The sequence below is a fragment of the Telmatherina bonti genome, assembly GCF_933228915.1.
Source record: "Telmatherina bonti genome assembly, chromosome: 7".
In the NCBI taxonomy this organism is placed as follows: domain Eukaryota; kingdom Metazoa; phylum Chordata; class Actinopteri; order Atheriniformes; family Telmatherinidae; genus Telmatherina; species Telmatherina bonti.
In genome coordinates, this window is record NC_136625.1 from 30174760 (window position 1) to 30187859 (window position 13100).

General features: G+C 38.0%; 1 protein-coding gene across 1 annotated transcript; it reads left to right on the top strand.

The window, feature by feature from the left end:
* Positions 1-557: 557 nt before the first annotated feature.
* slc7a8b (solute carrier family 7 member 8b) lies at positions 558-8917 on the top strand (the record flags this gene model as incomplete). The annotated part of the gene is given in 9 exon segments (XM_079243847.1): positions 558-594; positions 2021-2053; positions 2056-2224; positions 3522-3619; positions 3622-3660; positions 5227-5258; positions 5262-5310; positions 5313-5351; positions 8835-8917. Coding segments are annotated over 9 exon segments (579 nt in total).
* Positions 8918-13100: the final 4183 nt, after the last annotated feature.

The following is a 13100-nucleotide window of genomic DNA, read 5'->3' on the forward strand; positions in this document are numbered from 1 at the left end:
CTCAAGGACAGGCAGCCATCTGCCTCTGCTGTGTGGGGGGAAGAGGACAGAAAGACAACAGACAACAGGAACTGCTACTCCCGGTCAGTGAGACCTGCTGAGACAGGAGACATACATGTTAATGATGCAACACTGTTATTGGGGGGGGGGGGGGGGGGGGGGGGGGATAAAAGAGAGAGATAAAAAGAAAAAGAAAGAAGCTCAGTGTATCAGGAAATGTCCCTCAGCAGTCTAAACCTATAGCAGCATAACTAAGGGATGCTAACCATCCCTTGTTATTATTAATCAATGTATAATCAAATGATTCTTATATTATGACCTGGTATGACTATAACAGAAGTAAAAACAGGCACACAAAGAGAGCACAGAAGAAGCAGAAACAGAGTTCCTGATGAGAAAAGTCAAGGACGTTGGCTGGACTGATATTTCAACTGAAACCACACACACACATGGCTCAAGTGTAAGTTATCAGTAATTTTCACACAGAGAGGAGCAGACAACTCCTTAGGCGGAAGACAACAGCAGGTTTGTGGAACCATGGGACAAGAGTAGGGAGGATGCAACTTTCACAGGAACTTCACCTGCTGACTCAACGTCAGGACCAAATAAGGAGAAGACCACTGTCCTGCAGAAGGAGCAACGCTCTCAACAGAAATACACATTCATATGAATTTGCATATTCATGCACGCACATAGTCACATGATTTGTCCAGTATAAAAGAGGAGGGTTGACGTATGACAGGCGAGATCTTCAGGCTGAACCTGGGACCCTCGCATTCGATGTATTAGCTTAGCAGCTAAGGGTATCAGCAAGACCTCCTCTCGAGATATGCACAATCTTCTTTTCCTCAACAAAGAATCGTCAATTCTAACTTGAATCCTCTGACTTGGTCTTTTTTCTCATTTCAACCAGATTTGAATCATGTAACCTTCTCATCAATGGTTTAATGTGTTTGCAGTTTTAAATATCACAGATTTAAGAGAAAAGAACGACAACAAAAGATATAAATGATGATAGACTTAAGGCTTTAAATAATGAGGCTGCTTGTATTGTCAGATATGTAGAAAGTCAAAGCTTTTTTTTAAACTAAAAGGAAATATAAACTCATAGATGGAAAAATGAGAGCAAAGAGAATGTTTATGTTCTTTTGACCTTCATCTTTCAGCGTTGGTGTGCCAGAAAGGACGGACATGGAAACAAGTTAGTATCATTGCTTTTATTCATCAGCTATGATTCCACTCAAGCAGTAAATGATGAATGATGTTTTCCTAGAATATTCGCCCCACTATGACACACGAGCAGGAATTCTGTTTTACAAGGGAAGAGCTTTGTGGACTGCAGTGTTTTATTCATTTTTCCGGCAGATGATACAATAATATCAAATGCTGTACTTTGTTTTGCAAGATGTGTGCAGAAGGCAAAGAGGAAAGGAGGTGCCAAAGTTCACAAATACACTAAATTCATACAGTCAGCTACCAAAGAAAAAAATCTACAGCTGTGCTTCAGGGAGCTGGAAAAGCATAACGGTTTGGTAAGACATGCCTGCGGACTTGCAGTCTATCCTGATGGATCTATATATGTAAGCTCTGGTGAGAGTTCCAGTGTCAGACTTATTGACTGTGAGATCCATGAAATCCACATAAATACCAGAATAAGAGAAGCGCCGTAGGTTCCCCTGCTTTGGCCCCACAAAGGCTTTCAGATGGTCACACTTTTTACTGCAGAAAAGCCACAAATGGCACAAACAGGAAATATATCAGAGGCTTAAAATGGTTGTATAGAGAGCCTGCCTTTTTCCTCGAATTTTATTTGTTCCTCAGTATTCAATTGCAGTGTCCAGTCATGTTAAAGAGGTAAAACTAATTCTGTTGGAAGCTTTTAATCAGAGTAAAACACGAAACTGCTCCACAGGAAGCTAGCAAGCTTCTTTTTCTTTCTGTGTGTATCTGTGGTGTGTAGCTTTGATTGTTGTCCTCAAAACATCCATCCTTCAACATCCATTCTTTTTTTTTTGTTCAGTAGGAAACATCATCGGGTCTGGAATTTTTGTCCCAAGGGCGTTCTGGAGAGCGCCAGTTCAGTGGGGGTAGCCATCACTGTGTGGGCAATTACTGGTCTTATCACAGCCATTGGTGCTCTCTGCTATGCAGAGTTAGGAGTGACCATCCCCAAGTCAGGGGGAGACTACGCATACGTCAAGGACATCTTTGGAGGACTGGCTGGGTGAGATTTCAGTTTGTGTTTATGCAGGTTAGAAATGTGTTTTTGTCACATGATGAATAATCCTTGTAATGGCTTACTGGATTTACTGGCTCGCTAGAGTGTTGATCAACTTCCCTTCATTCCTCTTTTCTCCAACAACAATGTTTCTATGAATTACTATATGTAACCAGGTGGTGGAAGAAAAGAACAGAATATGTGGTGTAGAAATAGTTTATCTATCCACTGTATCTAATATTGCTGGTGAGACAAATCTAGAAGTTTAATCCCGATTGTGAACAGCAGGGAGCCTATACCTGTGTTGGGACAGGTGATATCCTGGTTTAAGGTTTAGTTTATTTAGTTTATTGAGGATCCCCATTACCTGTAACAAGCTACAGCTATTCTTCCTGGGGTCCGGCACAATTATATCAAAACAAAAACTTGTTAAAAGTTACACAGCACATCAATATTTCAGTACAATCCTGGAATACAAGGTATTTACATCTTCAAAATCATCTCTTTACATCCATTTTTACATAAGTCAATGCATGCATCTAATGTCAGTTCATATTACATCCTATCATGTAAACTATTCATTTACAAAAAATACAAAAAATATGCTTACTTATAATTGGATATCAACCTATATATTTCATTATCTATAATACAAATCTTCAAGTTCACCTCTATGCACATTATCAATTTGTTTACTCTACATTCATTCGTATTTATTATTTCCTAATACCAAACCCTTATAATTATGGTTTATATAGATACCTGTACTATTATATAGATACCCGTACCTGTACAAGGTGCTCATGGGAAAATAATTCCAGGAAGTACTCTGGAAGGGGGAGATTGCACATGCCAATGTACCAGGAATCTTGATGCTAATGAGAGAGCAGAACATGTGTGTTGGATGTCATTGCATGTGCTCGGTGCCACTGCCGTATTGTAATACCAAATTAGTAACCATATTTAAAATTTTCTGATGTATCACGTTTTTCACATATTGGAAAACATCTTGCATTGTTAAATGTGCCTAAAGTCTGTTGTTGGATTCCTCTTCTTTTTTAAAAAAAAATCAGAGTTGAAATGCAGTGGCAATAAAAATACGGGAGATCAAGACCCCCACAAAGACGAGCTGTATTTGAAGCTTTGTGTGTTCCTTTTTACCGCGGCTTCATATAACACTCTGCTAACTACTGTCTCATTTGCACTGTTGTCCAGTATTTTTTACATGTGAGGGATTGTACTTTGTCATACTGTGTGTCTGCAGCCGTGTGCCTAATGAACCATACAGCATCACCCCTCACAGGTTGCGTCTGTGGATTGCAGTGTTGGTTGTTTACCCCACTAACCAGGCTGTGCTTGCTCTCACATTCTCCACCTACGTCCTGCAACCCCTCTTTCCCTCCTGGACACTGGCCTTCGTCTACTAGCTGCCATCTGCTTGTGTGAGTTGTAAAATAAATTTTCAGACTAAATGACTGCTGGACGAGGTCAGAACATTGATACACGTGTGTTGGAGCATCTGTTTAAGGAACACTCAACAGCAAAATCAATAGCAAGTAGTTCAACCAGTACAGTGAAAGTGTTTGCTGACATCTTCTGTTTTCATGGAGGAGCTTTGACGGATCTGGAGCACTGCTCAGTTGGGATCAGTGGAATAAACTCGGCTCATGTTTGATGACAGATTCAGGTCTAAGTTTGGAATATTCAATCACAAATAACTGATTTGCTAATCCTGTTGAGATTGGGGTTTTCAGTGTAGAAGCTTGACCGAGTGAAAGGAAGAGAAGTCCTGAAGCCACGGACTGTGCATAATATGGCAGCAGCCAAAGCAACTGCAATGTTCCAGTTTTAAAGAGGAAAAATGCAGTTTTGTTTTGCTTTTTTTTTAAAAATTCCCTCAGAAGTACCTGGCTTAATCCTAAAGTGTTCTTCGGCCAACATGGCCATGTATTCCAACATGTTAGAGTCTGCCCCGGGGTCTCCACAGATAGATGTTGCCTCCAAAGTGAGGCAACAAGAGGGTTTCATTATTAGTCGACCAAATGACCTGAGCTGAAGGTTTACTCTGAGCTTCCTCCAGATGTTCAAGCTCCTCCCTTTATCACTAACCTCAGGTACCCTTCAAAAGACACTGCTTTCAGCTGCTTGCATCCACAATACAACAGTAAAGCTGACAAAGTCTCAAACTGTTCATCTCTGGCTCCATCCCCCACCATCAAGATCTCAAGATTCTTTGTGTAGTCCAGAAGTACTATAAAACATGTGCCCCAAGGTTGTTTCTGTTGTTGTTCTATTTATTCATAACTTTATTTATTTGTGCAAACAAATACTTCATTCTCTGTGAAGCCTACAGATTAGTTTTTATTGAGAAAATTACAATCACAATTGTGAAAAAGTTGGAACAATATGAATGGAGATTAAACAGAATCTCATAAACTCTTATTTTATTCCCAATAAAACACTAACAACATATCAGATGTTGAAACAGACTTTAAACCATTAAATCATTTGAAATTGATGGTGATTTTTCTGGTGACTGGCATTGGAGCTCCCACATACTCCTCGCTTTAACCTTTTTATTTCAAAATCCAGATGTTAATGGTAGTTAATGAGGGTTTTCTAGTGTTACAGGGAGCCTAAAGCAGGTTTAGCTCGGTGGTTTAGTAAAACTCACAGTAAAGATCTAATCATTTCAGGTAGATTCCTACAGCTCACTTCTGCTAATGCTGAATGAGTCAGTCTTCAGGCTTAAAATTACTGATACAAGACACATTTCTTTAGTTTGCACAAAAGCAGTAAGGAGAGCAACTACTTAATATTGAAAGAAAAAACAATTACGCCATGATGGGGGTGATTTACATTATTATGCTTGTGCATTTCACTGTAGCAGATTATTATTATGCAAAAGTAAAGAAAAAATTAGATTTTATAATTCAACATATGATTTATCTTTTCCTTGAACTTTACCCTGATAAAAATTTTCCAGTATTTTCTCTGGTTGTTTTCAGTGTTTCTGACATGGGTGAACTGCCACAGCGTGTGATGGGCCGTGCATGTCCAAGATATCTTCACAGCTGGCAAGTTTCTGCCTTTAGCCTCATCATAATCATGGGTGTTGTCCACATATGTAAAGGTTGTATTTTCTCAATTTTGTCTTTTTGCATCATCTGTTTTTCTGGAAGTTGCAAGAACATATTTACCAGACTGGACATAGATACCAGGAGCACATAAATACAAATGTATGACATTTAAAAAATAAGACAGAAAAAGCTATAATACAATGATATAAAATACAAGAAATGCAACTTGCAGAGTGAGAATTTACTGTTGTTTCGGTAAAAGGAGGAAAATAGAAAAGTTGTTATTCTTTACATAAAGCATCTGGGAGTTTCAGCAGACCTGCAGGTTTCTGGGAGTTTGTTCTGCATGTGAGGAGCATAAAACCTGAACGCTGCCTCTGCATGACTGGTTATGACTCAGAAGATAAAAATAGAAAGTAACCAGAAGATCCTGAATGTATTTTAGTCATAAACCATTCAGTATGTTATAAACTAACAGCAGGACTTTGAAGTCAAGTCTTAGACAGACAGGAAACCAGTGTAAAGCGTTCTGCACCAGCTGCAGCTGTGTGATGGACTTTTTATGGGAACCTTTAAAGACAACATTACAGTAATCTAGTCTAGTAAAGATAAATGCACGGACAAGTACTTCTAAATCCTGCTGAGACATCAGTCATTTCAATCTTGAAATGTTCATTAAGAGCGACTTCACAGCTGTCTTAATGCGATGCTGAAATTCAGGTCTGAGTTCATGACTACTTCCACATTTTCAGCTTCGTTGTTGGTTTTTAACACCACTATTCAAAGCTGAGTGCTGACTTTTCATCTTTCTTCTTTGGCTCCAGAAGCTATTTCAGTTTTATCTTCATTTAACTGAAGGAAGTTCTGGCACATCCAATCTTTCATTTGACCAATGCATTTGATAAGTGTTTGAACTGAACTAGTCTCCCAGTGAGATGTGTAATTTGTGTCCTTTCCGAGTCGTGATGGTAACATCTTGTTATTAGCTGAGAGAGTAGGAAAATGTTGATGTTGAACAGAATTAGACCCAAGATGGAGCTTTGGGGAACTCCACAGGTTATTTTAGTTCACTCATTTACCTATAGAAACAAAGTAGTTCCTGTCTTTTAACAAGACTCAAACAGTTTCATTGTAGTGCCAAAAATTCTTACCCAGTTTTTCAGGCTTGGCCATGTTGAATACCAATATTGAGAGTACAGAACTGAACACAGAGATCTAGTTGTACTAGGACTGACTGTCATTGAAAGCTCTAACTAGAGCAGTCTCTGTGCTGTGGAGTAGCCAAAAACCTGACTGTATACATCAAAACAGTGTTTTAGTGTCAGATAGTAGTGTAAATGTTGAAAGTAAGCTTTATGTTTTATCCTACTAAGAAAGGGGGGGGTGTTGATTTCAGTCTATAGCTGCTCCTGAGTAACACGTCTAAAATTTGAAGCGTTATTCTAAGGTGTTACCCTTTTTTAATTGTTTTTTGTTTGTAGTGTTTTTTTTTTTTTAATATAGATTAGGCCTCTTTAGAATGAAATTTAACACGTGTTTTGTACCCTTTTTGAACAATAAAAAGTGAGAAAAACCTACAAACACACAATCTATGATCTACAAGAGACATTTCTTATGATGCATCAGGATGCACTGTCCGGGATGTTCATGGTGTCAGAGTGTTTCGGGCCTCATGATATCACACAACCTCATCCAGATGACCCAACCAGGGTTGGTGAAGTTCCAATTTCCTTACCAAACAATTACTCACAGACACCACCCGTTTTAATCAACCATTTTAATCATCCTGCTCATGGTTTTGTGAACGACTTCAGTCCTGTGATGGCCAGCCTCGTGAGGACTTTGCAGGATTTATGTCTTGCAAAATCTGCATCCAGCTTCTATGAGCTTATAGAACTTCATTAGTTCCTGGAACTTAATAACTTAATGATGACAAAATAGGATTATAATAAAATAAATTTAACTGGAAAATTTTCCCTTTCCATCATAAAATAATCACATCCTCTGACTGTCACAGGATCCCTGATCCTACTGTGAAAGAGAGATTAGTCACATAAAAACGCTTTTCGTCCTACTCCTAATCCACATACACACACCACCAGGTCCAGCTCACAACTCTTTTATAGCCCTGAATATCCCACTTTGCATGAAATGTTAATAATGCCTTTTTGTTTCCACTTTTACTTTGATGTCAACTGACTTTAATTGCAGAAAATGTTTCAGCTTTAACTGATCTTTTGTTTTGTTTTGTTTTGTTTTTCACAAAATACTTTTAGAAAAATGTTTGCTTTTTATTTCAATAAATATGAATTAATTAATGAAGCGGGTGTGTTATGTCTATCATTCCTGCAAGGGTCTTTTGCCTACGGAGGCTGGAACTTCCTCAACTATGTCACAGTTTGTTGACCCGTCCAGGCATGTATAATCCTTCAGTCCTACTGTTTCCTTTGCCTGCTGGTCACATTTAACAAAGTTTAGATTTGTTTGTTTGTTAAAAATAGCATGTCATATCCAATTTAGGATTGAAAGGATTAGATGTGCTCTCACTGTTAAGGTTGTATAAAAAACTGGTCTAATCGTTGGATTATGAGAGGAATGTTGTATTGACTCCAGGAAGAATAGCTGTATTGAAATAGCAAATGGAGATCAAAATAAATACAAAAATACAAACAGTGCTGTGCTAGCACGATTTAGAAAAACACAAATATGTGCACAATAACAAACAATTAAAACTCAAGTGTAAGTAGTCTCTTTTTCAACAGTAAACACACTGATATTTATAAATCCCTCATGTTCTTTGTTCTTCAGGAATCTACCACGAGGTATCTTCATCTTTATCCCCATGGTTACATTTGTGTATGTGTTCGCCAATGCGGCCAACATCACAGCCATGAGCCTCTAGGAGGTGATGGCGTCCAACGCTGTGGCAGTGGTCAGGAAGTAAACCCAGTTTTTGTTTGCATGTTGAAAATGAAAGTGGCCTACGATCACTTCTAAGTCTGGACTGATTGATCCGACACTTGCTGGTGACTGTAGCTTGATGCTTGTTCCACTTAACCTGCTGCCCTTTTGCATCACTAATTTTCGTGAACAATGAATTTGCTACCACTTTCCAGACATTTGGAGAAAAATTGCTCTCTTCACATCATCCTGGTCAGTTTATCCTGCCTTGCTATTCACTGTCTCTTTTTCTGTTCTAGTGGCTCTGCCTGCGGTGCTTTAAAGTTTTCTCCATACTTGTATTGTAGCTCATTCTTCTGTACACAGACAGCAGGGGGAACATTTAAAGCCTCACAGAAATGAATCCCTGTTTTTAGAAGCAACAAGCTAGATTTGATGTGAAAGGGAAGAGGCCTAAATGATTAAAAACCGCTTTGTTTTGTCTGGTTTAAATGTTCAACCTGCAGTTTTCAATTCTGCTTTCGTCCCTGCATTTCTGCCTAATCATCCGAACTGTGTGTTGTTTTTTTTTCTGAGCTTTTTGCTCAGCTGGCAAGTGCACACGATAAGTAAGCACCATCTGGCTGTGCTCTCAGGACTAAACCATCGCTGCTTCTGCCTCTCCGGCTGCTTTTCGCTGGTGCCAGAGAAGGCTATCTACCACGTCTGCTGGGCATGATTCATGTCACACGCTGCACTCCCATCCCATCCCTTCTGTTTACTGTGAGTCATGACAAAAATCACAATGTCTGCTTCTTTTCCATTCGTGCCCTCGACCCAACCCCCAGCGCAAGAAATTACTTATCTCTGCTCTTGACATATTTAGTCGATCTCCACTTTGCTGATGTTGTGCTGTGACATTAACACCCTCATAAGTTATGGGAGTTTTATCAACTCCCTCTTCTGCTGCGTCACCGTCGCCGGGCAGATTGTGCTGCAGAATAAAGAAGCCCAAAATTTACTGACCCATCAAGGTGGAAGCATTGATGAATTAAGTTTTGCTTCTTCATTTGCACTTAAATCAGTTTAAAAAATATTCTGTAGTTTCTTTTTTTAATAAAACTACAGCAAACTCCAAATCCCTTCTTTTTTTGTCCTATTATAACTAATGTTGATGCATTCAATCTTGTTAAATCTTGCTGGTTTTTAAATTATTTTAATGGTAATCTTTCAGAACTTTGACGTGTGTGTAGTTTACCTACCTGGTTTGTCCCGTCATATTCCAGGTGAGCCTGGCGTGCCCTGTGATCTTCCTGCTGGTCTGGGTCTTCATGCTTGTCTGCTGCCTCCACTCTGAACCTCCTGTCTGTGGTTGTGGCCTGGCCATCATGATGATTGGGGTGCCTGTATACTTTCTGGGAGTCTACTGGGAAAACAAGCCACAGGGTTTCCACATTGCCATAGGTAAGGCAACATTATGGCTCTGGTCTTATTTTATGGCTTATATTCAGACAAGAGAAGCATTCACACAGTATTTTATGTTAGACTTGGACATGCTGTTTATTATGTGTTAAATCAGCTTTTATATGCCTATGGTTTGGTTTTGTCTCTCTCCATGTGGCATGCAGGTTAAATGGCTCATCTGTGCCAAAAGCTGTGTCTGGTGGTCTTCTCTGTGGTACAGGAGAACCTGGAGACAGGAGGACGTTGAAAGAAAGATAAAAGTGAAATAAGCTTTCATATGCCTCAATAATTATGTACAATTCCTCACCAACATTTTATGGCCATGTGGACACTTTGGATAAGACTTCCAGATTGATTAGCTTCATGGGGAAAAAAAAAGTACTAATATGTTCTATATTTTAATTATTTATTTATCTGTTTGTTTTTTTTATCAATTTATTTTTGCTCAAATGTCACCATCAGATCGTTTAATTGTTGTAACAGTGAGATAAAATATCACTTACACAAATATGAGCACTTTACACTGTTTTCTTTGCATTTTAAAAATGTTTTGCTTTGTTCAACTTTATGAATCCGAGATGATGAAACATGATGTGCAGTGTGTTTTTTTTATTTTTTTATTCATACGGTATGTTGTTGATGCAATCACCAATAATAACTATATAAAATAACCTATAATGTAACTATAGTTACACCAAAACAGACTTTCCGGATGATTCCGGATGATTTAGTAGATGAATCAACAGAGCAACACCCCCCCCCCCCCCCCCCCCCCCCCACACACACACACACACACATTTCTGTTTTTATTTATTTAAAAAGAATGTTTAAAGTATGAAGCAGGGAGAGCTGCAATATGCATTTTCTTTCATTACAATAGAACTCAAGGTGAAGTGGATTAACATCCTCATTTAATGAGATAATTACAGCGTGCTCAAGCTCCAAACATACCACACCAGGGATTTTTTTTTTTTTTTTTAACCGTTTTTATTATACATGTAAAAGAAAAACAAAAAAGGCTTTACCAAATGGTAGCGTTGCTGCTGGTTGGAGGAGAGAGAACAGGTCAACCAGGGGGATATGTAGACACGTCCTGCAGATAACAGGTGCTTCTCATTCAGTTTATTTAACTGAAATTAGAAACACAAAGCTCCACAGTCAAACAGGAGGTACCATATAAATACCTCCATAGAAAACCAGATTTAATTAGATGTAAAAGAAAATTAATAAAGAAATTAGAAAAATGAAAACCCAATTCTTTCAGATGAATTAAGAGAATCAGAAGCAGTCAGCTGCTATGGATCAAATGCACTTGTACTGGTTATTGCCAGTGTAAATACCTCTATAACAGCAGTTTGCTCATCTGGAGCACTCAGCTGTACGTCAAGGAAATGCCATGGAGGAAAGACATCAGCTACAATCTCTGGAGAAGCTCTCCGTGAAGATGAAAAGTGTTTTAATGTGATTTTTAAATAATTTTTAGTCAATAATTCTGCAATGATGAGGGTTATTTACAAATGCAAAACATTTAATCCTGTCTATCTTTCCAGGAATGGATGTCCCAGCAAATTCATCCAGATGTCAGACTATGTAACGCTCACAGAAACCCAAAAAACAAGCTACTGGGAGCTACTTCACAAGTTCTACAAGCCTAGTTAGCATGTTAAATGTTAAATATCGAGACAGTGCAATTAAATCAAGACTGAAGAACTAAGGTAGTTATGAAGGTTTGTCAGGAGAAAGTATCTACTCTCTTAAGGGAACATGGAAGTATGACTTAGGTTTGCAAAGTATCCGGGCAAATGATTTCTGGAGCAATGTCCTTTGGAAACGTGAGACCTAAAAGCTGCACAGCACCATGTTTGGTGAAAAGCAAACACGGCATATCAACTGTTAAAGTATGATGGTGGAAGGGTGATATTTTCATCTTGATTTGCAGCCATAAGACCAGGAAACCTGCTGTCAATAAGTGGACCATTAATTCCTCTATATGTCAAAGTATGCATGGTTCTAATGAAAGGGTCATCTGTCGTAAAGTTAAAGCTCGGCTGATCCTGTGCCATGCAGTAGGAATTAGAAATATATTCAAAGTAAATCTTTGACTAAAGGGATGGAAACATAGTCAGGGTGGGCCAGTCAAGAGTCCAGGCTTAAGGTGGTGGAACCCAAAGAGAGCTGAAAGAAGGAAAAACAATTTCTACAACCTTTTTTTTTTTTTTTTAAATCATAAGATGTTCAGTTTCTGTCTTATTTTAACCCACTGCTTCGGCATTTTGTTATATTTAGTTATACACGATAGAACAATGTAATAATATAAGGATATAACATTGTCAACCTGAGGACGTAGTTGTCTTTTTAACACGTGGTGAGGACCTTTTGTATGTCCTGATACACAAATCTCTATGGAAAGAAAGTAATTTCGTTTTCATGAATTAGTGGCTTATATTTAATAATGGGTTTTTCTAATTGCTACAGTTAAACTGGAAAAAAAAAGAAAGAAAAAAAAGAAAAAGACAGAAACAAACGGGATGCCCTCTTGTGTTCATTAGTTTCAATGTGCTTCACTGCTCCGGAGTCTGAGAGCTGTTCTTAGAACTCATCAATATTTCATCCACTCACTTGGAGAGGATGGAATACGCCCGCAATGAGCGATCAAATTGCGGAAGTCATGCACAGGTATGAAAAAACAGGTGAGTCAAGGCAGATTATTATTAAGACAGGAAGTGGAGATGTGATGTCTTCAGAGTAAAGTTTGCACGTGGGCATCACATAAAGCAGACTATTTAAAACTATTAAAGCAAACTAAATCATATTTCCAAGTAATTTGTAAGCATATTGGATTCACAAAAGAAAAAAGGCATTCAGCAAAACAGTCAAATTAAGAAACTACACAGAATTTGATATAATACTGCAGAATGGGACTATATTTAAACTTTTCCCCATTTACTATAGAGCTGCAACTCAGCTGTGAATTAAGACACAATCCCTGGTCAAAAATTTTTAATGTATGTAATGTATGCATTTTATTTAGTAAGAATGTTTTCCAACATGGTGGAGGTTGTGGCTGAATTGACAGGCAAGTATATATATATATATATATATATATATATATATATATATATATATATATATATATATATATATATATATATATATATATATATATATATATATATATATATATATGTGTGTGTGTGTGTGTGTGTGTGTGTGTGTGTGTGTATTGAATTTCCCTTTGGGGATTAATAAAGTATTTTTCATTCATTTCATTTCATATCTTAGATACTACTAAGCTATCTTCTAATGTAACAGAGTTGAGTATAAAGTGTGTCCATCAAAAATCTTAGTAATGCAAAACAAAGTTAATGCTTTGAACTTCTGGTACCTTGCTGTACCTGTGCACATAGACACTCTTAAGTACTCATTTGGACAATCGGATCTAATTCTGGATAAGGTGC